Source organism: Mastigoproctus giganteus, chromosome 2, assembly GCF_048544385.1.
Source record: "Mastigoproctus giganteus isolate SK-2022 chromosome 2, ASM4854438v1, whole genome shotgun sequence".
NCBI lineage: Eukaryota > Metazoa > Arthropoda > Arachnida > Uropygi > Thelyphonidae > Mastigoproctus > Mastigoproctus giganteus.
This window is the reverse complement of record NC_143576.1, coordinates 91,440,978-91,468,614: the sequence shown is the minus strand read 5'-3', so window position 1 is coordinate 91,468,614 and position 27,637 is coordinate 91,440,978. Positions and strand designations below refer to the sequence as shown.

The 27,637-nt window shown below is 35.4% G+C and overlaps 1 protein-coding gene across 5 annotated transcripts in view; it reads left to right on the top strand.

The window, feature by feature from the left end:
* The window catches only part of LOC150089422 (GTPase-activating Rap/Ran-GAP domain-like protein 3), a 503,165-nt gene that overhangs the window by 446,437 nt on the left and 29,091 nt on the right, over nt 1-27,637 (top strand). For all 5 annotated transcript variants that reach the window (XM_090389444.1, XM_090389443.1, XM_090389447.1 and 2 more), the window contains exons 9-24: nt 503-578; nt 1,921-2,019; nt 4,628-4,731; nt 8,037-8,148; nt 8,579-8,624; nt 11,707-11,813; nt 13,840-13,958; nt 17,348-17,452; nt 19,110-19,184; nt 20,279-20,342; nt 21,492-21,545; nt 21,668-21,766; nt 22,099-22,215; nt 24,283-24,446; nt 25,474-25,632; nt 27,241-27,307. In XM_090389444.1, coding sequence (XP_090245570.1) covers nt 503-578; nt 1,921-2,019; nt 4,628-4,731; nt 8,037-8,148; nt 8,579-8,624; nt 11,707-11,813; nt 13,840-13,958; nt 17,348-17,452; nt 19,110-19,184; nt 20,279-20,342; nt 21,492-21,545; nt 21,668-21,766; nt 22,099-22,215; nt 24,283-24,446; nt 25,474-25,632; nt 27,241-27,307 — 1,567 coding nt within the window. The remainder of the gene's footprint in view (nt 1-502; nt 579-1,920; nt 2,020-4,627; nt 4,732-8,036; nt 8,149-8,578; nt 8,625-11,706; nt 11,814-13,839; nt 13,959-17,347; nt 17,453-19,109; nt 19,185-20,278; nt 20,343-21,491; nt 21,546-21,667; nt 21,767-22,098; nt 22,216-24,282; nt 24,447-25,473; nt 25,633-27,240; nt 27,308-27,637) is intronic.

The following is a 27,637-nucleotide window of genomic DNA, read 5'->3' as shown; positions in this document are numbered from 1 at the left end:
CTGTTCTCCACAGTATTATTTATAAAGCGTCTTAGAGAGCAATTTATCAACGAATATGAAGAGAAATGGACTAATATCAGCAAGGATACTTAGATGCCCTGTAGAACTCATATCAAGAGGGGTTGTAACCACTCAATAAGGACTAGTTCATTTATTTACTGCATTATAAATTTGATAGATCAGTGTAGAAAAACATCACGCACTGTTTTTATTAGACTTGTACAGTTGAAGAAGGCTACCCCGTTAACCAGTATATTGGAATAAGCTCTAATGTTTATCTGTTCTTTGGCTTTCGGATTTATAAATTTGATTACGTAGTTTCTTTCAATAATGGACTATGTATAACACTCAAGTGATATTGTGGCAAGTTAAAAATATCTTGATTAGAATACGCACACAATTGGGCTTTGTTTTGTTGGTTTATGTTTTGTGAGATCATTTTCACAATATTGTTTATGCAAAAGGGCAACCTTGTTGCTGTTTTTCTTTTGCTATTTTCCAGGGATCGGTTAATTTCAAGTTTGGAGTTCTCTACGCTAAAGCAGGTCAAACTACTGATGACGAAATGTTCAGCAATGGTGAGTATGGACATTTACACTCCGGTGAGATTGTAAACAACTAGTTAAGTGGTGTCTGGAATCGAAAGTGAACGCGGGTTACCAATTCCTCCGAGCCATGATAGGCTTTCTCGAAATGAGGCAGAGTATAATAAAGACGGCAACTTTGTTTAAAGTAACAATATTGCCAACATCAATCACCACTAGCACTTCCATCGTCTTTCTCAAGTGTACACTAGTAAGCCTAATGAGGCAAGTTTCAGGTGAACGCATGTTTGCAAACAAAAATATATTTTTGGAAATCGTTATGGTCGGCGGGAGGCAATTCTTTCAAAGTTCACTGGTGACAAATGATGAAAGCAGCTCGCGAATGGTTTTGATCCAAGCATTTAAACAATTCCTCTCCTATACGCCTAAATACAATGTTTATGCACGTTATTTTAAGATGTGTGGGACTTAAGAAGTAGAGAATCAATTCCTCGGTGTACCATTACGCTTTTGTTCAAATCATCGCTACAAAATGAGGAACCATTTCACCGTACACAGTGACGTAATGGATGGCCACAAACGTAAAATTACCTTCCAGCTTTGGGCAGAAATTCTCCACTCGAGCGGAAAGTTAATGTTTATATTCTCTATTCATTTAATTTTCTCCATTAGAAATAATTCATGAAGATAATAAAGGTATACGGCATAATGTGTATAAAATAATAATCGATTATTTTGAACTGCATCGTTTATTTCTATTTGCGATGTCCCAAAAAGAAAGAATAGCGGAAATATAATCCACGAACTAAAATCAGAGCTGATCGATTATCATCTTGGATCGCCAAAAACTAAACTCCAGACCCGATATGCAAATACCACGCGAGTAATAAATTTACTTGTCAGAAAATAACTAATCGCAGCACACCTAGACCTTTTACACAAAGTAAAACTCTAATAGTTTTAAAGCAAATAGTTTATTAAACAAATTCCGTACTATTGGAATTAATAAATACTAATTTCATTTAATTACATCTGTCCAAAGGCTTCGTCTTAATTGTATTTACAATTTAAAATGGCCAATATTCATTCATCAAAAAACAAACGTATGATTCAAAGAATTTCTAGATAAACTGCTATCTGTAAAAAAAAATTACGTCTTTGAACTTTGAAACATTTAATAAGCTCAAAACGTAACTGCGTACATCTTCGATGTCCAAAATAAAGCTGAATAAATCGTGGATTTAAACTTTAGTTTGTATATCTAGCATACGGATTTTAGCAGGTTCCGCGTCTAGAATTATTTAAGTGTATTTAAATATAAAATTGAACACTTGATTTGTAAATCTTGATCATTTTGTTCTCTTCTTCACCACAGAGCACGGCAGTCGGGAATTCGATAGGTTCATTTCGTTGTTGGGAGAGAAAGTTCGGCTCAAAGGATGGGACAAATTCCGTGGAGGATTGGACGTTAAAGGTACAGCATAATTCTATAGAACAATGGCAGTGTACATATGTTCCAGTGGTGTCGAGAGGACATTATTTTAATTTTGATTAATATGAATAAAAATGTTAATTACATTAGGAGATTCATTCAGAAAACATCAAAAAATCACCACGATATTATCTCTCAGCATACTTCGTGTTTCAAAAGCAGGTGTGCTGTCTACCCACCGCCCCCCAACAAGGAAATCTGGGTCTAAGGCAATAGCTTCGCTGCATTTATCTCTTTCTGTAATTCCGTTATCTGTCTCAAATATTGCGAATTGTGTCCGAATTAAAGTCTGTAATCATTCAAAGTTTTTCAGTAGCTCTTTATACGTATACATTAAATGAATTTAGCTTGAAACAAATGAAATTGCATTATATTTCGATAGTTAAGTCCACATTCAATGTGTATATTCTTTGATTTATTATGAATTGGAGTATGCAGTGTGTAAAACTGTTTTATATGACGAGTTTATTGAAACATTATTATCTTGAATTGGTTGAGAAACAGAGGTAAAAACGTAGTCATTGAACTATAATTTCTGTAGCTTGTACAGAAATTTTAAGTAAACACACACTAGAGAAATGTTTCAGAACACAGATATAGAAATAAACGGATAATCGGAGTATTTGATACGATGTGGTTGTAATTTAGCCCTGAATTGATGATTGGTTTGTGCACATGTTCAGACTGCTCAGAAAAAAAAGGAAAGAAATAACAGAAGCAGCAATATAGGAAAGGTATACTGCAAAGAATGAATGTCTACGTGACAGAGTAGAATGGGTCTTTGTGAAGGGTCATTGATTAAACTAATTCTGGATAGTGATGAGAGTTTTGTAGAGGATTTTCAACACTGTCTATGATGGAAACTTATTCCAGTGCCGTATCCAGGGGCATGACGAGGGGGTTTATCTGCTCTTCCCTGAATACGCCACTGTTCCATAATACGGTAGATTCGTGATTTGTAAAAATTTAACAATTGTTCAGAAAAATGAAAGCCAGGTTTTTCTTTTTATTTAGAGAAAATTGGGTTTCTGATATATTTATATCACGTAAGGCCGAAGGTTAATCGAAGTAATGAAATCCGTTCTTCCAGAGAAATATGCATTTTGTCTAAGAGGTGCGCGGGTATAGCAAATCCTGTTTTTGTTGGAACTAAGTCTGCGAAATGGATAACCTAGATTCCTAGGTTATCCATTTCGCTCAAGAATGATCTGTAGACTGAACGAATTTTGTTAACAGAAAGTAGGTATCTTGGCCCATTCCTCTTAAATTCAGCTATTGATTGCAGACTGTTGGCCTGTCCCGAAGCGAATATTCTAGGTCACCTTAGAGGTGTTCAATTGGAGTTAAGGTCAGAATGAATGAAGCTTTTGTGGTCCAACATTCTAATTAAATCGTAACAGCTGTGCAGTATGACATGGTATAGTGTCATTCTGAAACAGAAAAGGACTGTTCCCTCATGCTGCTATAACACTGTAGAAAGAGCGCAGCTATCCAGAACCAAATATCCAGCATAACATTCATTATTACAGAAATGACGATCAATGGTCTAAACCATGAGACCAGATAATGGAGGTACCTTCGCCTACTTTACTGTTCGGACAACACACTCGGGTGAATAACGTTCTCTGGGTGTCTGCCAAACACAAACAAATTCGAATTAGGAAAGCGTATGGTGAGCATAACGTCGCTCCAGAGAACAGTTACAATGGGTTGCGTATCAAGAGAGTTGTGTTGTGCTGTCTGTTTGGTTTTACGCTGTAGCTGTTCCTTAAAATCCGATGTCTTGCAGCTCTCTGCGTATTTATATGGTCTTTGACTAATATCAGTTTGTTTCGTCTCCATGAAGCCCCGAATGATAATATTCGACGTGGATTGACGTGATATACCTACACTCCAGTCCAGTTATAAGTTCCCTCCAGTCTCTTTCCATCAATTTCTGCGGTCTACTCAAATTCCCTCTATAGTAGTACCATAACATTTCTATTTGATGATTACGTCAGCTGCCGTTGACCTGATGTGTTACAATTTTGCTGCAATGGTATGGCAGGTTGATTAATAATACTGCATCCCATGATGGCTCACGTTGGAAGTAGCTGAACTAAGTGCCTTGATCCATCTACTGTATTTCGTTAATCTGTTTACCCTTGCGTAAGTAGTTTCTTTTATACCTGTGCTTGACAGGTATCAAAAATAGTTATAAAGGTGTATGGCAGGCATGGTTCATTTCTCTAAAATCCCAAGGGTATTTGGATAAATCTAGAAATATATTGTATATTAATACACTGGTCTGTGTGCATGTAATCTGTAGTCACCAAAGCTTGTTGCAAAGTTATCTATTTTAAGTGCAACAGTCATCCTTATTATACAAGAGATGTTCTTCATATTCAGTCCCACAAGGTGCCTGTGGGGCTAAATATCTGTGCCTGTCTACAACTAAACACACAATCCATCGTAGGTAGCGAAAAAGGCTTTCGCTGCAATAGAATAATGTACATTTTTTTATCTGCATCCAATAAGCACTCATCATGATTGCGATGTTATCGAAATTATTATCCTAATTACAGTAGGGATAATTTCTATTTCTTTACAGGTGATATGACGGGGAAATATTCGGTGTACACAATATACGAAGGACATGAAATTATGTTTCATGTATCTACTCTTCTTCCTTATTCCAAAGACAACCGACAGCAGGTAAAGACAATTCATTTACGTAAATAAATAAATATTATAAATAAGTGTATAAATAAAAAATATAAATATTTCTACTGTTTATGCCTCCTCTGATGTAGGGTCAGAGGAACTTAAAACCTAACAAGGCAGTATTTTAAACCCGAAATGGCGTATATTTAGCTACAATTTGTGTTATAAAAGTTAAGAGTTACTACTTTGATTACAAAATTAGTATATAGTTCTACAAGACACGTACAAAGTAGTTATTTTGCTTTAGGTATTCCGGGTTCTGCGATATTTGTGATCCAAGTTAATCGTATGTAAACAGAAACACACGAAATACTCTTTATCTACAGCTCCTTTTATCTATCTAAAAATTAGCTCATTAAAATCACGCTCGATTCCTGGTTGGAACTTTTCGAATGACTTGATTTATCTTTGTAGATGCAAATCTCGAGACCAATGTCGTGAACAAACGTCTTGAAGAACGGTTTTGATAATAATAATAATAGGTTACCGTATTTAGTGGTAATCTGTTATAATTACCAAAATTCTAATTTATGAGCTGGAGCAATACGTTGCATAAAGGAGGACTACACTTAATTGCAAATATTTGTGAAGTGGGTTCTCCTATCAGCTTTTATGTTGCTGATCTTATCATGGAGGACTTTAAAATAGAAATACTGTATATTTTCCAAAGTGTAATGGGGATGGGCAGTTGGCCTTCCTTGTCTCCATTATGCTTTGCAAAGGATATACAGATAGCATTTCCAGCAGTTTCCCCAGCGCAGCGAAATAACACTTCCACCATATCTCAACAGCCGTTCCAGTTGCATAAACTTTACTTCTGAAAGGGCAAGACCATTCCCTGCCTTTCTTGGACAATACAGGAAATCGACCCGCTCCTCTCGAACATCAATATATCGCAAAACCTATGTACGCGAGCCAATAACACTAATTATGATACATGCCGTTTTCTCCTCCATCGATGCATGAACATCCCCCCACCAGCTTCGCACTGATTCGTAGACAATGTTGTCCCATCATAACACAGATCACATTGGTAAAAGTCCAGTTCAACGTTCAGTAGCCATTTGAAAGGTAACTGGTCGCATGATAGCGTAGTTTGCACGCGCCATCTAACAGAGATACTATGTGCAGTCTCAACTGTAGCCATACAGAAAAGTTGGGAAAGGTTCCATAACCTAGTATCAAGGAGAATAGAAATGCTACCCTTCTGTCTTCTTAATCACTTGATTCAATGATCCTTTCTTTACACAAAGAGCTCTCAAGCAAGTTCTTGCAATTACTTTCTTGCTTTCTACTTTAAGAAGTTTAATGATACAGCAGAAAAGAGTATGAAAGAAAAAATCGAATAACCTAGCATCACTTTGAAAATGTTTATTCATATATCATGTACAGTTTCATATATTTTCGTTTATGGAGAAATGTTTAATTAATTTACAAACTCAGTTTCTCTGATTGCGAAAAATTCCAATCCCCGTTATTTGAACTGAAGGATTTTTATTCTTGAATGAAGTCGTGCGCAATATCTGGAATTCAATCTTAGAAAGTGGGCAAATAAAAAGGCATATGAAACGAAACCGCGAAATTGTTTGATTCTGATATGCACGTTCTTTGACCTGAAATATTAATACGAATCAAAGGTGTCCACCAGGACTTTATTATAAATATAAAATAAAGTAAAGCAGATTACGAGAAAGTAAAGAATCACTTATATGGGGACTACTGATACTGAAAGGAAAGCTTTAGTAAATCGAACTTTTCTACTAAAGATTTAAAATATTTGAGGATTTTTTTCAACAGCCATCTCTGAATAATTCACACAAAGTTTTAGTATTTTAAGATACGAATTTCTTTAACACGTATTGCAGTGCCATGGAGACATCGCAGAGGTGGATGAATGTTTAAAATAAAATAGCATTGGAATAATACATTCTTAGCAAATACACATTGAATATAACTTTGGCGATTCTACCAACTGTGCTACCCACGAAGGCGAAGGATTTAATATCTGAATGTTTTTGCCATAGCTTAATCGTGATTACATCAATTGATGGCAGACTGTGTCCTTCTTTACTGGCTCATTCCTGAGTGTGATCTAATTTCCTTCAACGCACGCATAAAGCTATAGCAAATGGAAGTACTGGAAACTCAAGATTTGTTTTTATCGAATTTCCACACTTGCGAACTGATGCGCTATATTTTCAACATAAAAAACTCTTCTATAAAAGAGGTTCTTTCAGTTAGAATTTATATGAACAAATGAAATGGAAGTGGTGTATCTGAAAAACCTGCCATGACATTTCGCTTCGTGGCAGCATTTCTCATTAAAGGAATGCATTAACGAGCTTCAAAATTAAGTTAACGAAAGAGGTTTGGAGAGTGACTGACTTCATGCATTTTGAATTGCCCACGTTGAGTAATTTTAAAGAAACGTCGTCACTCAGAGGATGCAACATTGTCCATAATTAAAGTATTCCAGTAAGTCTTTGTAATTAACAGAGGATATGGTTAATAATGCATCTCATTTGATCCGTTGTTTATGAAGCACACTGTGTCAAGATAAGGTACTTTCTGAAGTACATGCGCAACTGCAATGTAAGCATCTGGGAGAGGACATTAATAACGTTGTTTATTTTTAACGAATTACTAGAGTGAAATATCTGACGGAAAAGATGCACTGGTTTTCCTAAAAGGTCACCGCATTCCGTGTTTTAGGCATTTCAGATTCCTTATAAACGACGTTGTTTGAAGACTTTAATGTATAGGCCACAGTAGCAATTCAAACGCCGCCATTATTCTGTTAAAATGCTTTTTTATGCTCTTACGAGTATTACTAATAAGAATTGGAGAGATCCAGACTCTTAACGCTGTCTGATATTGGAGCAATTCTTAACACCCTTTTCAATCGAGGTTGTAGTTATTCACACATTCAAGTTTTCATTAAAATGAAAAGTTCAATATTTATAGGTACCTTCCCAAACACGAACTTAGGTCCTATTTACCAATAGGAAAATGATGCCATCTGTTGGTTGCTAATCAACGACACCACACCTACAAATATAGATACTCATTAGGGGCTTTTACAATTATATGGATAATATAATATTGATTTCAGTTACTGTGTCCAGTTTGATTGCTTCTTACATTGTGATCGTTTAAGAATAATATGTACACTTAATGTCAGGTTGAGTTGTATACCGTTTTTAATAGGAATGATGAACTTCGAGATGTTTAAATGAAATGATTTACTTTAATTTCAGTAATTTACTGTTTGTGAAATGTTACGGTTTTTGTTTCAGGTAGAAAGGAAGCGCCATATTGGCAATGACATTGTAAATATAATTTTCCTGGACGGGGACCACGAAGATCATATCAATTTCAAACCATCGATGATAAAATCGCAATTTACCCGTATCCTTTGATATAGTGCAAATATCAATAATGTCATTTATGACTCCTAAAGCTAATTCTTTAAACAATATCTTTCAGTGGTATCTCTGGTGAGTCAGGCCAAGAATGGTAGGTTCCAACGCCCATTATACTCTCATTTTAAATTGTGAGCGTAACGTTAAGTTTTATTCTATTCAGCAACCAAATCAAGAAACTTCTTTGGGAAAGATTAATTGACCTCAAATGTAAGACAATATGTTGGTTAATAAAATTATCAAATTTATCATGAAGTGAAACGCGCCCATTTAAAAAACTAAGGCTGCTTTTGGTAAGTTTTGAAATTTGTGTTATTTATAAACTTTAAATTTATTATGAAACAACTAAATCACTATTTCAAATATGGTAGGAAAGTTAATTTTCCATTAGCTAAGATATACTTAACAATAAACAGATGTCTTTGCTGTCGTAACCTACGATAAACGTGACGATTCATTCAGGTAAGTGAAGTATCGATCAATATTCGATTGCATTATGTCTGTAGCTTCTGTCGATAGATGGCAGCAGTTCAGTGCACCCCTGCTTCTAATCTATAAAACTGCTAAATGTTTTATTTCAGTTAGCCAAGATTCCCGGATCGGATGTCGCGTAAAAAATATACAGAAATCGCAGAAGGGTGGATTGTGGATTTAAGGTCAATAGCTTCCATCATGGAAGACGTTGACTTTCACTTGTAGAATCGCCTTAATAACAAAAGTGATTCACTGGTTGTCATATACACAGAATTAAGGGAATTTCTAGCACTATGACCAATGGCCCAATCTGAACTATGAGGAGTTACCTGTTGACAAGATGGCGGTACTGAAGGCAGCATTTTCACGGCATTCTATAAACCCAGACGCGATCGTCAAGATCTGGAAATGTACTTCGGGGACTATTTTACACTGTTCCCGAGTTCGCAAACTGTTGAAACACACCACTCCAAATGACGCTTGGTCTTTGTCGGAGTTGTGTGCTGTTCTAATATGAAAATCAATCCTATGCAACAACCTACTTGAAATGCGCGCATTTATGAGCGGAATTGATGTTTCGACTCTGACTTTAGGTTTATTAGTAAATTCTTCTGTGATAATTCTTCGCCGTTCCTTATTCGTCAAATGTATTGGTGTACCGGATTGTGGTTTAACTGTTGTATCACTCAAGGCCTTCCATCTTTTCACGACATCATTCACTGTTGACTTCGGAAAGTTCAAGCAGTGTGCTGTAGAGCGCACTGGCCATCATATTCTTGATAGCTTGGTAATCCCTTACCGCGACCATACTGGTCTGGTTTAGTACTGGTATCTCTGATGTTTCCTACACACTATCCGTCTTGTTTGTTGTCTGCATATAACTATTAATTATTATCATTCCTTATCTGAGAATGCAAATTTCCTCTCTGTGCAATATCCAAGAAAAAAGCTACGTATTTGAAATCCAAGAAAAAACGCACCATGGAAGCGTTTATAATCCGCGAGTGATCCACAGATTACTGAAATATTTATCAAACTATATGCATCTACTGGTGCCTATTATTTTAAGGGGTTCTTAATGCGAATGGCCAAGGGTGTAACCCATTTTCTCCACTTCTTAACTGGAAAATCTTCTGGAGGCTGGTATTAGCTGTTATTGATACGATCCTGAAATGTAAAGCTATTAACTACAGCAGTAATGTATTGGAACCAGTAATGATATCGGAGAGAACTAAGTGCAAGATAAAGCGAAAACAGTTGCTGTTATAACAGATGCTCAAGAGCCAAGATAACTATTTCCCTTGAAGCTATAAATGGAGTTATGTCTCCTTGCAAGATTGTTTAATCACGAATAACCTTCGGTAGAGTAAGTGTGCGCGAGGGATATCGGATAAAAGTCATTAAGACGGTGATTAGCATGAAATTTCGCTGTGTAGCATGTATCTTTTGGAACAGCAACGAGCTCTTCAATCTGCAATGAATTCCATCTACTTGTCCTTTTGCGTCATCTTAATTCGTAAAGTTTGTTGTTGAAATACGGGCTACTAACGGTACTTCGATCACAGCTGCAAGCAGCGAAGGAAATGGGGCTGTTGGAATGATGGCCACAGACAGAAAGAATTTTTATGAACACATCTGGAGAATTACATGAGAAATGGTGTTAGCATTCTGGAGTTGAATAGTTTCGGTACACTTCTGTACAGTGAGAGTAGTTTTAAAGATTTCGAGTAAAAAGAATTCCGAAACGAACAAAGTTTCCCATGAAATAAATACATTACAGAAAGATGGAGGAAATTCCAAACATTAATCAGTGTATCGCGTTCAGTGTTCATCAGTTGGTGGAAAAGAGAATAAATAAATGTTGTTTGGGTATTTGGGTACATAAACACTCGTTTAGTGAAAGAAGCAAGTCCGGCTGTGTTATTAACTCTAAGTTAAATCTTTATTATTCTTGAAATATTTAACTGATAGACACAACGCAATGTAGTGGAGAGGGAACAGTGAAATTTGCATTAAGAATCACCGTTTATTTTTATTAATTCAGTTATTTCTGTTCTTTCTTTAAAAAGTTTAAAGCAATGTTTTATTAAACTGCACACTAAAAAGTGTAAAGAAAGCGGTAAGCTACCTTAAACAAAGATTCATGAAAACCTACTGACGATGACATGACATCCTTCTGATTGATGCTATTTAAGTACACGAGAGGCTGTCTGTAAATAGTGCCTCAAAATATGGAAGTGCGTTTGCTTTAAGATATTTGCAATCTCGAACATTTAATTTTCGAGAAGTCGAAAAACAAATCCGAAAACAGAATTCTGACAAATTCCAAAAGCCTACTGAAGAAGAACAACAAATCAAATTCGGGCTTATTGGGGTTTCAGAAGTGAATAACAATGTATATTTTGTAAAATATGTAATAAATGCATCTTGTATTAATTCTTACCTTTGTAATCCCACCCAAGAAAGTTCATTTGACTCAAGTTTAAGATTTTATACTAGGCGCATAAGTCGACCTTAAAATTTTTAAACGATTTATTAGTGTTTCTAAAGTCGAGTTATACTTCGGAATATACTACAAAAAACGTCCTTAAAATAATAATAAATATAGTGAATATTTAACTCACGGAGAAAACCCTACAGCCTCCGTCTAAAATAAACTTAAATACATCCTCAAGTGAAGAGGACTTCAGAAATTCTTCCAGTTGTCGACAGGAATCGAAATCGCCGCTCTCCGAAGTAGATGGTCATGTATCGTGCCTACTAAGTTGCCACGGAGGACTGATGATAATATTATTACCACCCGCCTAGTTCAATTTAATCTAAGAATACTGTAGATTTATTACGATAAAAGATATTCCTCAATGTATATTGAGGAATATCTTTTATCGTAATAAATCTACAGTATTCTTGGTTGTAGCATTTAGATATTTTTTGTTTATTTTTACTGCATTTAATCTTGTTTAATTAATTTTAAATGCTCAGTGTAAATAATTAATGCCGCCTTTCCCTTCCAAAGTCTATTTATATGAACTTTAATACACTATTTTATGTGAGTGTTATTTTATTTCAGGATATCCGTTTATTCCGAAGAATCTGTTCCGCTATTTGGTCCAACCTTACCTTGTCCTCCTGTTATTGGTAACCACGAAGAGTTCCGAGAATTCCTTTTAGTTAAACGTAGGTATTCCTCTCTATTTTATTTATGTACTTTGAGAGAGAGACTGTTAACCTGGAGCTTATTTTTATTCATACTTTCTTAAAAAGAGCTTGAAAATATGATTTAAAAAACAGAGATCATAAGTACGTATTTATGCTAGAAAAATTAGATAAGTGTAAAGGTTTTAAATGCTCTGTAGCAAAATATATGGTATATTCAGAAAACTCTCCGAATGATTATTCAAAAACGATTTAGTAAATGTGTGTACCTTTAAACATTTCTCTCAGTTTATTCTTCATCATCATCTTTGAAACGTCAGCCTATCAGCAATTGGCTTTCCCTTGGAAAAAGTCTCATTGTATCTGGTGAATAGGATGCTCTAAAAGTCCATGTTTGGTTAAATATTATGTAACCAAAATGGAACCGAGTGAAAGGCAAACTTTAGTCTCCTTAAGTTCATTTTCCTTCTCCTGATTGCATCTTTTAAACGAATACCTCAATGTAATAGTTCTCTAGTCAGTTTGACCTGCTTTGTCTGCTGTGAATTCATATTTGTGGCACGAATTCAAAGCAGGCGATACCTTTATGGTGAAAAACTGCCAATATAACAGCTTCTGTTCCTGGTTAGTGAAGAATTTCTATTCTCGCAGCGACTTCCACTCTTTGATTTACTTAGTGGGTCCTAGAAAATGCTTATTATCATGGATACTAATTTTTTTCCTTAAAGGTGAAGTTGGTACATTGCTCAACACCAATATTTTACCATTAACCACGAGTGAAAACCAAAATGGTATTCATTCCTTGCATACTTGAATACGGACCCCGACTGGAAGCTTTCAATTAAATTGTACATATACCATAACTTGTACACTACTTGCAGATAAGCATACAGAACATGGTGCGACATGTTTTGTGTTCTTCCATAACGGGAAATGTTTGGAACATAAGTTGCATTATCAGAGCCTAATGTGTTTCTGTTTCTGCTTATGACATTGCACTACTAGTCAGAACGTGAATGGTCTTAAGCAGTAGTTATTGATTCCCAAGTTACCGGTGGTGTAAGCATTGTAATATCGTTCGTAATCTTAGAGAAACATTTCCCTCTTCTGTTTATATTTAAAGAAGTAGGAATGCACTATTCATCTTCCGGCTGCTGTTGTTGATGATGTAATTCACCGTCGCAGATGCAACATTAAGACGGAAGCGAGTACCTTACATGTGTTGCGTGGGGTGTTTATCAGACTTGAAAGGCTTGGCTTGTACTTAGGAATCAATACACACAAGGGGACATCATTAATCACCTTGACATGCGCACAACTAACGACATGCTGTCATCAATGTCTCGTTCTTGATAAATTGGAGGTTATTCAACAATTGGCCGCTTTCGGATTTTTCTACCAAATTCGCCGTTCGTGTTGTTGTATTTTATTGAGTGCCAGGAGAAAAGGCATCATTAATCCAGCCTGCATCGCATTCTTTACCAGATGACTCGCAAATAACTGCATGCTGGGGTAAAGTATGAAAAATGAGTTTCATATGCTGGAAGTAGTTCGGAGAAAGCTGTGGATATGGGAAGTAGCAAAGCAAAGAGTTTCTTTGAGTAATATTTCATCAGTTTCCCATGGACATATTAATGCAATGTTTTCACTGACACTGTATGAAATATATTAACACGGACTAACCAGAATAATCGAAAACGGCGTTGCCCCTAACTTGTTTCAAGCCACATTTTTGGCAATATTTGAATGGATTGAATTTAGACAGGCTACTATATATTTTTGAATAATGAACTACTGGTAAACGTAATTTTAAGTTCTGCACGAAGGCGCATGCAAATCGACGTAAGTAAATGAAGAAAGAAGCAAAATGAAGAAAGGATTTTCGAAAATATTACACGTTTATAGAAATAGAATGCTGATGAGTAGTTATTACTATTATCTGACTTCAGTGAATGTTCTTGTATTGCTTTCATAATGCCCATCTACTTAATAAAACAAGAGTTTAAGTTAAGTAAACATTTATTTGTTTTTTGTTTACTATTTGCAGTAATTAATGGAGAAAAAGCTGCTTTCAATACCCCGACCTTTGCACAAAAACGAGAGAGGACGTTGGATATGTTAATTAAAGATCTTCATGCTGAACATATGGCAGAAAGCAGTAGAGGGGTAAGATTGTATTTTATTTTATTTATTTTTTGTTGTCCGGTGTGATGTTGCGAAGTATTTTTTGACCTCCGCAATCTTTAGCGTGCTTGAAACTTGCTTCATCTTCGAGAATTAATTTTTCTAGCAATTCATTCTGATTATGAGATTTTAAACACAATCTGAAAGTCAACTAGACCACGTGACGCGAATGAAGTTCCGAACCCTTCAATACAACGGAAAATTGGAAGCACAAAGTTATAAATATTGTGGAAATTTATGCTATCGTTCTCCTAGCTCTGCTGTGTATATCCTTTAAATAAACCAGATCAGATGAGTCATCTGTCTGACTATCTTTTATTTGATTTTTGTAGATTCCCTCGGAAGAGGGGGAATTTACAAGGGTTCTTTAAAATTAAACCTTTTTCCGTTGATGATTCCAATAATTTTATCTAATAGAAAAAAGTTGCGTATAATGTAGTGTTTATTAATCAGTGGGACTGACATCGTGGATAGCCACTACTTATTTCTAAAAATAAGTTTAATGTGCTTAACCATGCAATATTCCTAACCTCTGCAGGGTTTCATTTATTCGAAAACCTTTATACACGGTTATTCTCAAGGTTTGCTGCAGGAACTGTTATAACCGGATGTATTGTACTCTGCATATTCTTCAATCCAATGACGTTAATTTCTTGGTTTTAATTCAGTTCATTATGAGAAGACTCTGAGGCTGTTTTTTTTTGTACTGGATGTACTTATCTAGAATTATGTACTGACTAGCCCACATTGGTTGTCTGTTGACAATCCTAGTGAAACAACTCTACTCCTTTTGATGATGATGCAATGATAATTTGTTGTGAAACTGAAACTTGGGTGACCTCTGTTTTCGTATTACAATATTTCATCTTTTAAAACATTCCGGGGGAAACAGTGATCATATTACGGAAATTTCTCATTTCACCAACCACTCAGATGATTCACAGCCAGAGAGCCTCTGGTAATTGCAGTTGATTCATTTCACGATCATGAATTTGTAATCTTGAGACTTTGCTGTTGAAAACTACATATCACACTTAAGTTGACATGTAGAAGAACGAATCACACAGCACTGTAAATTTTGAACAGTTATGATTATATTTATTATGTCAGTAAATAATTAAATAAATTATCCATTTGACGCCCTCTTCATGTATCCAGCTGACCGTTGAATCTCCCCAAACTGTCCATGAAGACAGCTTATTCCAGTAATCAACAATTCACTGGCTTAAAGAAAACTTCATACAATCCACCTTAAAACTTCTTCCTCCGCAATATGAATTTATGGCTTCTAATTCTATTAGTAAAATAATAAGAGGAGTTTACCTCAATATTCTAATTCTGGAATTATTCATAACAGACAAAATTTCACCCTCATTCATTTTACTTTCTCCTTTCAGAGCTTGATAGATCCCAATTAAGTCTCCTCCAAGGTAATTAGTTACCAAGCTCTTTGGCCCACGTATTCGAAATCTTTCCTCATATGGATGTGCTTTTGCCTATCTCAACAAGCGAGTTGCCCATTGTTGTTGGGAACTGTAGTTGCATCTTATCTTATGTTCACTTTTTGGAGAAAGCAGGGCATGCGGATATGCGGGTTGTACACCGCACAAAGTTGGCACTAATTTAATAGTTTATAAATTAAAAAAATTAATTAATTAAAATTAAAAACAAGAATGATTATTCTCGTTTTTTTCCTACTTTACTGTATTAAATTGCAGTCGATGAACCTAATAATAAATCCTCCTCGCGCCATGGTGAAGTGATGCTCTTCCATTCAGGCATGGCGTGGGATCTGCTGACACCAGCTTCAGCTGGTCTAGGATATCAGTCTATTCTCCCAAATAGGGTTTCGCACCCTATGGCTTTACTCCCGCCCTTCAATATCCATTTCCCCCTCTCACCCAAACGTTTCGTCTGTCAGACTGTACCACCAAAATCATTTTCTGATCTCAATAGCCGATCCTGTGAAGAATGGGCTCCTTCCACAGGAGTGCCCTTCTATCCCTTTAACTTCCTATTTCTAGGTGGAAAGTCTTCCTATCATACATCTACTTTATTGCTCCCTTTTTTTCCAATAAAAACTTCCAGAGGAAAACTCAGGTGACATCCAGGGTTTGCCCTAGCCAGAGGTATCTACACCCGGCCTACTTCCTAGTGGTGATGGATGGACAAAGGGGGAAGGGCAGCTAAATGGCTCTATGAATAACAGATCAACACATCACAACACTTATCTTCGCGGACTACACTAAAACTTACACTATTTCTGGCGTTTAAAGATTTCGTACTACGACACAGAGAGCATAACCACGCAGAGTTGGGGGGGGGGATTCCGGTGCCGCTTAACAAGAAACAGTATACACCACTAAAGGTTTCCAAGCCCATTATCATTTAAAATTTGTTTCCAGCCTTAAATTGCAAGCTAAACATAAAACATTCTTCTAAAATGTCATGTTTTTGTTGTAAAGTGTTTGAGCATAGTTGTAGTTTTGAGCATTACGAAATATATTAAAATAACTGTTTAAAATTATCTATAATTATTTTTTTTCGGGGGGGGGGGTGGCTTGAAAGTAAGCATACCTTAGTTTCTCGAGTCTTCAAGATATGGTATGTTTTAGTAAATTTAAAATATTAATATGCAAATTCGCTGTTGTTTTTCTAAGAGAAGGTATCGTACCAAGTACACTGGCAAACGTCTAATTTCTAGAATGCTGCTTTATGTATTTACTGTTAAAATAGAAAAGGATAGAGTCTTCTGTATGAAATGACCATTAATCAAACTTGTAGTTGTCATGCCTTGCTGGATATTTCTGAAAAATAACATTACTTATCCCAGCAGTCGTAGCGAAGTCGTGCATTAACACGAAAAACTGAAAGTTGGCTAAATTGACCTCACTGTGTGAGGCCATGAATCATAATGGTGCCACTGTTCTCGGCATAAAGGAAACCTTGTAAGTAAACCTATGTTCCTCTGGAGCCGTGCGAATATAAGGCCAAGGGTACGATGTGCACGTGTCTATCGAGTATTATTTTGGCCAGAAATGTAAAGAGACCTTAACAACACAAAAACTTCAGTATAATAATCAAAGAAATAAGGAACTCTCGCAAAATGACGCTTCTCCTTTTGCACGTGTTCTTGGTCCCCTCTCACGACTACGATCGAAGGAAAAATAAATTCTAGTTCGAACGTGTTTCCTGGAAAAACAATTTCCATTTGACCCACCCGTTTAGTGCAGTTCTTTATTATTCAGAATTGTTTATCGATTTCACCTTAATCAAAAACAGAATCAACTTTAATTTTTGTCATATTTGCACGCTGATATTTTAAATATGTAATATGTTAGTAGTATCTAAGAAAATGTACGTGTTTGCAGACAATGCTGAATAGGAGGGCCTTCAGCGATGTGCTTCCAGAAGCTCCAAAAGGTTCAAGAAGAAAGGAAGAGGCCAGACAAGTGGAATTCGTAAGGATCGGCCAGGTAAGGGAACTCATAAAACAAATCCAAACATTGTGTATTCATATGGTGCTTTTGGTGACAGTAAAGTTTAAGTACGTTGGACAAAAATTAAATTCTTACAGAGAAAGTTATTTAACTACTTTGGAACTGGGTACGAGGTCCTCTCCCACACTGCACACGCTTCAGTGACAAACCTAAATAATAGACTTCGCTAGTACATATTTTAGAATCCGCGCCTAGTTCAACCCTCTGGGAGCAGTTTAATGCATTCAGGTACAGTTTTCATTAGATAACATTTCATTATAATATTAAAATATCGTTATGTAATTTACATTAGTCCAAGATGATATGAATTATTAATAAGCAGAGCAAGGAAAGATGGAGGGAACCACATCAGTATGCGAAATTGGTCTACCCAAAAAGTTACACGGCTTCTAAAGAGTAATGAAGGATAATAGTGCTGGGGCTTCACTAAATTGGCCGCAAAGTTTAAAGACCAGTTTGGGAAGAATTCATTTAGTTTACGCTATTGTGGGAGAGGAGGTGGGGAAGGCTGCGAAGCTCAAACGTCTTTAACTGAACCGAAGAGGCAGCTACGGCCATATGGCAAGTTTTCTTTTTCACGTTGTCTGCTAATCTTGAGTTGAGACTGCATGGTTTTTCATCCATCGTATAGATAAACTGCCCATAAAATGCACGCAGTTAACAGATAGTCTACATTACAGTAACGCCTCATAATAAACTGAAACCTTGGGGGAAAAAATAAAACAAACCATGAACAGATCTGTTAAGCTTATTCAAAAAGCTCAATTAATTATCTTTAGAAAATCCGAGTTCCAGAAGATAATAAATATATAGCACCAGAAATTAAACTCATTGTTTTCTTTGATTTCGGCTTTCACCTTTCCATCCAAATGTTTGAGCTTTCTATCCACCAGCTAACGATTATAGTGAAGTTTTGAAACTACCTGTACTCCTACTGACTGTATTTTAATGCTTCATCTAGTTCCATCTCTAGAATTTGTCCAACTCTTCTCACACGCTATATATTCCTCCTTAAGCTTTTCTCGCATGCCTTTTATGACTGATTTATCTTTATAATTCAAGATCCAAGCTTATTCTACCGCAAATAGTTGTAAGCTGCTGAAAGAACTAATTGGCTTATGCCATGATGTTTCTTTAAGAAAATTTTCAGTTCGCTTGCTCATTTATAGCGATATTTAACTCATTTGTCCAAGAGAGATATCGATTTTGATGTCGCCGCTAATTTTAAGGCTCGAGATAAAGATAAGTGTTATTACTTAACGCAATTAAAAAGAATATAGTTCATAGCCAAAGCTCAAGGAGTAGAATATAGGGAACAACGTCAACTTTAAATATTCCTTTGCATATCTCAATTTAAGGTAGGGATTTTGTATCGTTCTCAGTGAATTTCAGACTTAATATTAAATAGCTGCACATGCGCGGAAATGCTTAAGTTTGTCCCATCATAAATGTGACTTGATGATTCGTCTGTGATGGACACTATTGTGTCATAATTATAATAACAGAATAACAGGTTTTTTTTTAAATGTCCAGCCTCATTTGGAATTTCTAAATTAACTGAACAGAAATTAATAGAACATCAAATGAAACGTGTATTTTAACTATTAATTATTTTACTTTTGTATGCGTGTAGGCCTTGAAGCTTGATACAATTGTGAAAGGAGATGCTCCAACCAGCTTGGCAACAACGGGTCTCTTCAAAAAGGAGGTAAAGTAAAATGTTAACTTAATCAAAGTATTAACCAATGTATTATTAACTTTTTAATGATATGGTAAGATACAGACTAGCGTTAGATTAATAAAACAATCAGCCTTTGAACAGTGAACAACTAGGGTGTTATGGACAAGAGGGAATGGGGTAAGAGGACCGCATTACGCTACAAAAATAATATTTTGACTAATTCACCGCAATCTGTTGTTCGGACTACGGAAACTGCTGTTCGTGAGGCAATGGCGGGTGTCAATGACCCACAAAGACATGGCAGGGCACTTCACTGCAGTGCTTGGAAATATTGTGGTGATGCTTAGTGTAAAACCGAGGTGTTTTATTTTTAATCAAATGTAATAAAACCTATTGGAATTTTAATAAATACAGCTTTTATGTACGCTTCTTTTTGTCACATTTTTGTTTAACAAATTCTAGAAACTTTTATGATAGTTGTGAGGGAACCATAAACGCCAACGGGTACCTTATCGTTTTGGACAATTCTATGTTCAATACGATGCACCAGTTGTTTGGAACTGACCCATGTTCTTTTCAACAGAAAAAATGTCCCAGGCCGTAATACATTGGGCATTTATTCCGTTAGTTCATGGACATGAATGAAATCTCGATTTGAACACTAAGACACATATATAAGGATGAACAGGAACAGAGAATGAAGGCTAGCCCAACACTCCCGTCCCAAGGAGTGAGACCGCTTTATCTGCAGTCCATAGTTCGTTGGTAGAAAGCCTACTCAAGATCGACGGCTATTAAAGTGAGCGGCAATGACTCAGTTTGAAACCGGCATGTATCCAGATACTTTTTAAAGTGTGTGTAAATCGTTAAAATAAAAAGCATCCCAAAGAATACTCACTCCACAATCGGATGGCTTCTATAGTTCTTCTCAATGAATCTCTGGAAAAATCAGTGTCCAGTCAAGTATGTATAAAATGTTAAATACAGTCATTTATTAATTATAACATTGTTTAAAACATTGAATTGATTCAGCGTATTAATAAAAGTTTAAATATGAATGACTGTTGTTGTGGGCCAGACATGATTCATGGTTATTTCTTGATTTTTTTTTTTTTTCGTAGCCATGGGAGCCCCAGTGTTTTTATCCTGATTTTCCTTACGATGTTGTTTGTGGAGATTCCTGGGGTGAGTTAATATTTTACTATTTCAACTAACTCAATATAAATATATTAACATAAACAGAAGAATTGCGGGATCACTTTGTTATCCGCATAAACAAATAAGGTACATAAATAATTTTAAGCGTGTAGTTACTGCGCACGTGGTCTAGCAGTTCTATGTTACAACTAAATTTCTGTATTTCTTATGTCATGACGTTTTGTTCTTTTAAAAACTAAAAAAACTCTAAACAATAAGCGAGCTTCCATCTTTATAAATAAAATACTCTCTCTTGTTATGAACTATTTCAAAATCAAATGAGATCGTCGTTACCACACGTTTAATTTTGAAGTGGTACATTAATTTTAATTGCCATAACATTTAAATATCAAAAACAGCAGTTACTTTACTGAATCACCAGTGTAAGTTTTTATCCAAAGATGGATGCGCAAACATGCAATAGTCAAAGAACAATACGTTTACCATCAGCTGGATTCAGTTTAGGTTTCAAAAACGTTTGACTTGATCATTTACCTCCCAAAAAGGCTTTATATTTTCTTGGATAATTCTATCTTCCCGCAATATTTCGATTGTAGGTGAAGCCTCGTTAGAGAAAGGCGTAACCCACCTGGTTTGAACATTAAGAAACTTCTGTCAGCGTTTAATACAAGGTGTGGCTAATATTAAACGAGAATCTTTGCTTAACAACTCTACTCCGCATGTCAAAAGAACAACAAATTGTTAAATTTTTAGTGAAACTCGATAAAAATGGTGCAGAAACGTTGAAGATGTTACAGATTTGGTTCTACAGATTTGGCGCCGTGTGACTTTTTTTTTCTATTTCTGAAATTTAAAATCCAACTCAAAGGAAAATCGTTTGAGGACTTAGCAGACATTCAGAAGAACACAACGCAGCAATTAAAGCGATATCTTCCGTGGACTTCGCTGTTTTAGATCCTGGAAATAGCGAATGGAGCGCTGCATAGACATTGCTGGAGAGTACTTTGAAGGAGATAAACACTGAAATTGTTGTATTTAAAGCAATAAATTATTTAGAAAATATTTCTCGTTTCAATTTAGCGCACCTTGTATGATGTAGATCAAATTTGTAATGATTTAAAGCTTTTATAATCACAACAAAAGCATTTAATTTTAGGTTTTCTATCTTTTTTTCAGATAGTAACAAGCTCGTGGTCTCGACACCAGATGCCGGAGTATTTGTAGTAGATGGTAAATAAAATTTTTCTCCAGTGAAACTGAACTGTAACAGTGAATTATTATTTTTATGTTTTTTGAAATAATTATTCTTCCATCATTTCCACATGTACTGATATTAAGGTTTATTAACTTAGAAGGCCTCAGTCATCGGATTATCGTGGACAAAGCGATTCAAGTTAAGCAACTCAATGTCGTAGAGGCTCATGGGATTCTCCTGTTTCGTGGTGATAGAGGTACGTATGCGCAGTTATTTATTCGTGAGTAGTAGAGCAGGAAAAATAATAAATATCATCAAATTACCTCCTATCGTTTGAATTGAGGACGAAATAAGCCCTGAGGTCTGTGACTTTTATCGTCCTGCATAATCGATAAGATTTTGGATGTAATCCCTACACTGCATCTCCATCTTACATTTATATTTAAACCTAAATTTTATTACAAACAAAATTTGGGATTTTGATGGCTAATTAATTGATTGATTTCTCATTAATGTATATATTGGATCAAATAAGAGTTTGTAGCTTTTTCTGTTTGTTCATAGTCTATCTTTTATACTCTACTATAGCTGGACGGGATAGCAAAGTGCACGTGTTCCGTCTATCGGATTTCGAAGGCGAGCAAAACGAAAATTCTGTAAAAGGCAAAAATGACCTGAAAGATCACAAAATGGAAAGAACGAAAGGTTAGAATCTTATCTTTGTACGCAGTTATACCGATTTTCTAATTAATCGTAATAACTTAGTGAATTTTAATGTTATTTACGAAGAATGAGCACCGGTGATTGATAAAGTGATGTATCTTTATTAAGTTATTAAAATGTATATTAGGGTATAATTACCATTGGAAAGCATTTTCTTAGTGGACTGTAAGTAATCATCATGAAGACAGAAGTTGGCTAGCTTTGGGTTTTAATACCAAAATATTTAAAAAAATAAACAAACATTAGATAGGATATTAGTAAAAGAAGTAATTTCAAAAGCGTAGGCTGCTGCTAGCTGACTTCCAGAATCGTTCTTCAAAAGTAACAAGAGCATGGACCAAATCTAGGCAATTTACTTGAACAATTGTGTGATGTTAATTAAAAAAATGATGATGAAATGGCATTGGAAATGTTTGTGAATTTTCTCTTTCTATATCGAATTTGTATTCCAAACCTGAATTTCATTCCGAAAAAAAAATTAAGAATTTTGTTCGAAATGAAACGATTTTTCGACAGGTAGATCCTTGAAAAATCTTCATATAATCAAGTTGAGGTCATCATGGTATTTATTTATAGAGAAAACTCTGCATTAAGTACTTTTTACGTTCTTTTAATCCATTAATTGGTGTTTTTCCTTTTCATTGAAATCCATCACATCCAGCCTCTTCCTAAGAGAGGAAACACTCTGCTATCCGTTTATCAATTTATCCTAGCTTCATCTATTTCTGAAACAATTCAGAAATTCAATTGCCGTCAAGTCATAAGTTGTTTCGAAATCTACAGTCTGATCACTAACTAATTACAAATATGGATTTCATGAATTCTAATTAACAGACAACTCCTTGTCCTATTTCACTCACTTCTAGACAAGTTCTATGTAGGCCAAACGATAAATGTCTTTAAACTTACCTTATCAACCAATGCTAATACACCTTCGTCCCCTCCTGTATATCATTAATCCTCCCTTTAGTAGGAAGAAATCTAGTCCACAGTTTACTACTCGAATATTCCAATTTGTTCCTTAAAATTCTCTCTCAACGTCATTTTAATGGGACAAGGGGAGTTTAGCAAACTTCAGATCTTCCAAAACTAAGCGCTCTCTTCAAATGTTTCCCACATAATGTCACCTATTCCCATTATCTCCTTGACCTTTCCTAAGCTCCTCCCACTTCAACAACCCTGGAAGATAATTTTTCTGCCTGCGAATGGCCAACCGTTTTTGCAAACTTTCTGAAAGCAAGCTATTATATTTCAATTCAGCTCATATTTAAACCGCCTGATTTTTGTTCTCCCCATCGGCGAGAATATGCAGCTCTCATTCACCCCCCCCCCCCATTTAGTACATTATAAACCAAAACCATATTCTCCCACTCTCCAGATGATTAGTTTACAATCTCTATAAACTGCATGTTCGGAGTTTTTCCTCTTAAGAACATACTTTTTGTACTCCTAACTTATCTATCGCCTTTCTCTGAACCCGCTCAAGAAGTTCAATGTCTTTTTGCTGATGTGGATTTCAGACCTAAATGAAACATGCGATGCGATGTCATACTCAATCTTGATCACTTGTTTGCACAGTGAATTATGTCTTTCTATATCGCCTCTCCCCCTCCAAAGTCCTTATCACTGACCGTCTTTAATTCTTCTTCCCTTTATTTATAAGTTACTCTTGGATAATTATTCTCCAGGACTTTACATTCCACCAGAATTAAGTTATGCGCAAAGCTCAAATCTCACCTATCATGTAATTGTTTCCATATCCATTTCACAATAGTACTGGAAGCAGTGCAAAAAGGTTCCTGAATTAGTTTTTAACAAAAACTGATTTAATTTTCTTCTAATTAAAGATCTCTCCCCCCCCCGAGTAACAAGAAATATTTATCAATGTATTTTCTATTTTAACAGAATTTTTTCAGTAGTTAAAGCAATCACCGAGTTATTGTTTAAAATAATTTATATATTAGCATATTAAATAATATGAAAAGGAATTCTGCTTAGTTTTTCTTCTTGATTTATTATTGAAACTTTCTTGCATCCATTCTAACGCAGGTTGCCATCTGTATGCTATAAGTAGGCCTGGAGGAAGTCACCTTAGGATGGTTGTAGCCGTTGGTCGAAAGTTGATTGTAATGCAGTGGCGCCACTCAGCAGCATGGACTGCTTGGTGCGCCTCTTCAGACACGGATACTGTGGACGGATTTCAATACATTCGAGTAAGTAAACGTAGCAACGCATTTGGTGTTTCGCAATGCATTTATTGATTTACAATTTTTTGCTTTTGGTGATACTGAATATATCGCTTTACAAAATTAGTTTTAATTAGATTTAATTTTCTTTTTAGTGTGGAGAAATCTTTAATGAATTCAGATCATCATTATAAACAATGAATTATTACATTCATCAGAGCCATAGTGATGTATGCATGGATTTTCACTTCACGTGCAGAAGACTGACAGAAGCAGTTTCATTAGCATGCAAAGAGGCCAATGTCAATCACACGATCTCGCCAAGACAACAAAATTTAAAAATATATTCACAAAATGATGTTCAAAATGTTTTTTAAATGATCTCAAGTAGCTTTACGTAACTTAGGTTGTTCTTTTCTTCGCTATATTTCCAGAACAGCATTGTTTTTCCAACGAAGCCTAACCGAATACCCAATTGCAAAATCTAATTATTTTCTCTACATATGCACCCTAAATATATTTGTTTTTCCTGTCGGCTTTTTTCTAGGAAAAACCAATCAAACACCATTATTAACATGATCGACAGCTCGTAGGATTACTGAATGGACTTTTCGGGCAGTGTCTCATTTCCAACTTATACTAGGAAATATGAAACAAAGGAAGATTTGTGTGCTTTTTTTCCGAAGCGACTAAGACTATAAGGCGTCAATATTCTATGATCGGATTGCTACTTTTGCTGGATAAAAACTCAGTTTCTTAGGAAGGTAGATCCGTGAACCCTCTACGAGAGGGTTTCAAGGCTCTACCTGGCGTGAGCCGACAATTCATCCGTTTTTGAATGAAAAGATAGACGTTTACCATCTTATGGTTAACTTCTTTCTTTTCAAGATAATTTCAACATTTAAATCTGAACTGGGCTCAATTTTTCATAAACGGTAAAGTATGTTTATTTAAATTAATTATTCTTCGCTAGAGAAGTTAGATTAAACTAACTCTAAATTTAAACTAACTTTTCTTTGCCATAATATTTAAATTCCTTCCTGGTGTTTTCTAGGAACTCAACCTTGTGGATACTCCTCAACTGATGACTCTAGTAGACTGTCCAACAGGAAGCGGAGAAAATCATGTGTGCGTTGGTTACAGGCATCAGTTTGACCTTGTGGACGAAAAGACAGGAGACACTACACGACTTCACGTAGTCGAGGGTAATCGGGTAATTACACGCTGTTCTTCTTTCTGAATATTACAATATATTCTCTCGTATTTGTATTCCTATTTCCAATCTCTATTAATTATAGCCACCATTTTTATATCATGAAAGTTTGCAATAAAGGCGCAGCCTTATTTTTCATATTCAATCGTCATCATATGATCTCTGTCACACAGCAAGTCCATGGCAGCCAAAACCCAGTTGCATCTCCATCTTACCCTGTCTTTAATCCACGATAGTGATCGGCCTCCGCCAACTCATCCAGTATTCTAATTTTCCTTGTTCCTCTTGGTATCTTGATTATCACTTTCACTTCAATTATATCCCTTAGTAAACACCCCCTGGTACAAGTCCAAGCCAATGTTTCCCTCTTTTTCCTATAGCCATTACAATACTAGATTTTCTACTGCTCTCCTCATTTCTAATTCTGTCTTTCCATTCACCCTTTCAAGCCTCCTCTACATTCACATCTCAGAAACTTCGGGGGTTCTTCTAATATCTTTCTCCTTTAGTGCCCATAACTCAGCCCCATAAAGTATGACACTTCATAAAAGACGTCCTCTTCCTTAACTCAATATCCCTCTAAATACCTGCATCCTCTCTCAAATGTTGTATTATCCATTGCAATTCTACTTTTAATTTTCTGACCAAAACTTCCATCACTTGTCAGCAATGTGCCAAGATATTTATCTACTTATAATATCTTCTTATAATTATTTCCTTTCACCCCCTCCTCTAACTTTAGTCTTATCAAAATTTGTTCTGAATTCATATCTTTATCAACTTCTTTTAGTCTCCCCAACAAAAACCCCTTAAAATACAATTGAATATCATTACTGCATCTATACCATCTGTTCCAGGATGCAAAGCAACTTCACTCCATAACGGCAAATAATGGACAAAAAAATGGAAATGTATTTTATAAAAATTAGCTTAGAGGTCTCATGATAGGGGAGGAAGGATTAATAACAATGAAACCAAGTTCTAGGAATAATGAAAATATTTAGATAATATTTTATATATTTTCTAAACACTCTTTCCGGTTTCGAGATATTTCTGCATCATATCATTACAAAGTTAACTGAATACTGAAATAACCTACAGAAGTCCATAAATTCAGTTTCAAGATTATACTTTACAAATAAATTTACATACGTGGGCACTAAACTAAACTTGTTTTTAAAAAATCATTATGATGAAGACCAAGAAGACGATGAACATTCTTTCTCTCTCCTCTTGGATTATAAATGGATGCATTCTAATAAAAAATGGATGGATGGAAGGAAAGGAATTTAAGAGATAATTCTTTAAGAATACAGCTTGCATTTTATCAAAAAAGAAACAGAGGATTATGAGAATCATTAGGGAATGTGTGCGACAATCTTCTCTATTTTTTATTGAGTGGACTGAATGAAAAATTCATTTAAGATTTTACGAATAGCTTGTAAACCTCGAGACCCACAGTTTCCCTTTTTGTTTTTAATAATGTCTATATTATAATGGAAAATTGATCGGCTTGCCTCGTACTTATGTTCTTTTAGTCATATAAAATTTTATTACTTGAAATACAAATACGTTGTTTAATTATTTATTACATTTTTATTTAATTAGGTACACCTTGTGTCAGCGATAGACATTTATGAAGACGATGAGGCCGAACTACTTTTAGCGTATAACAGTAAGTACATTCTCTCTCTCTCGCTGGGAAAAGAAAAGTGAATGTGTATTTATTATTTTAATCCTTGTCTACTGATTTAATCCTTCTTATATTGCCAAAAATCGATGCTTGGTATATCAGGATGGACATTAAAATGCTATTAAGTATTTGAAACCTTACGTTGTTGAATCAGCCTACAATCGTGTGATCTTTCCGATCAATATGATGAAAAATAAGACTCTTGTCCACCAGTGTGTGTGTTGGCCGGCAGGATTTATACAATTAATGCAATGTTTTTATTGCTCACAACCAGACCGGATGAGCGCAACGAAGTGTCCATCCTGTCCTACT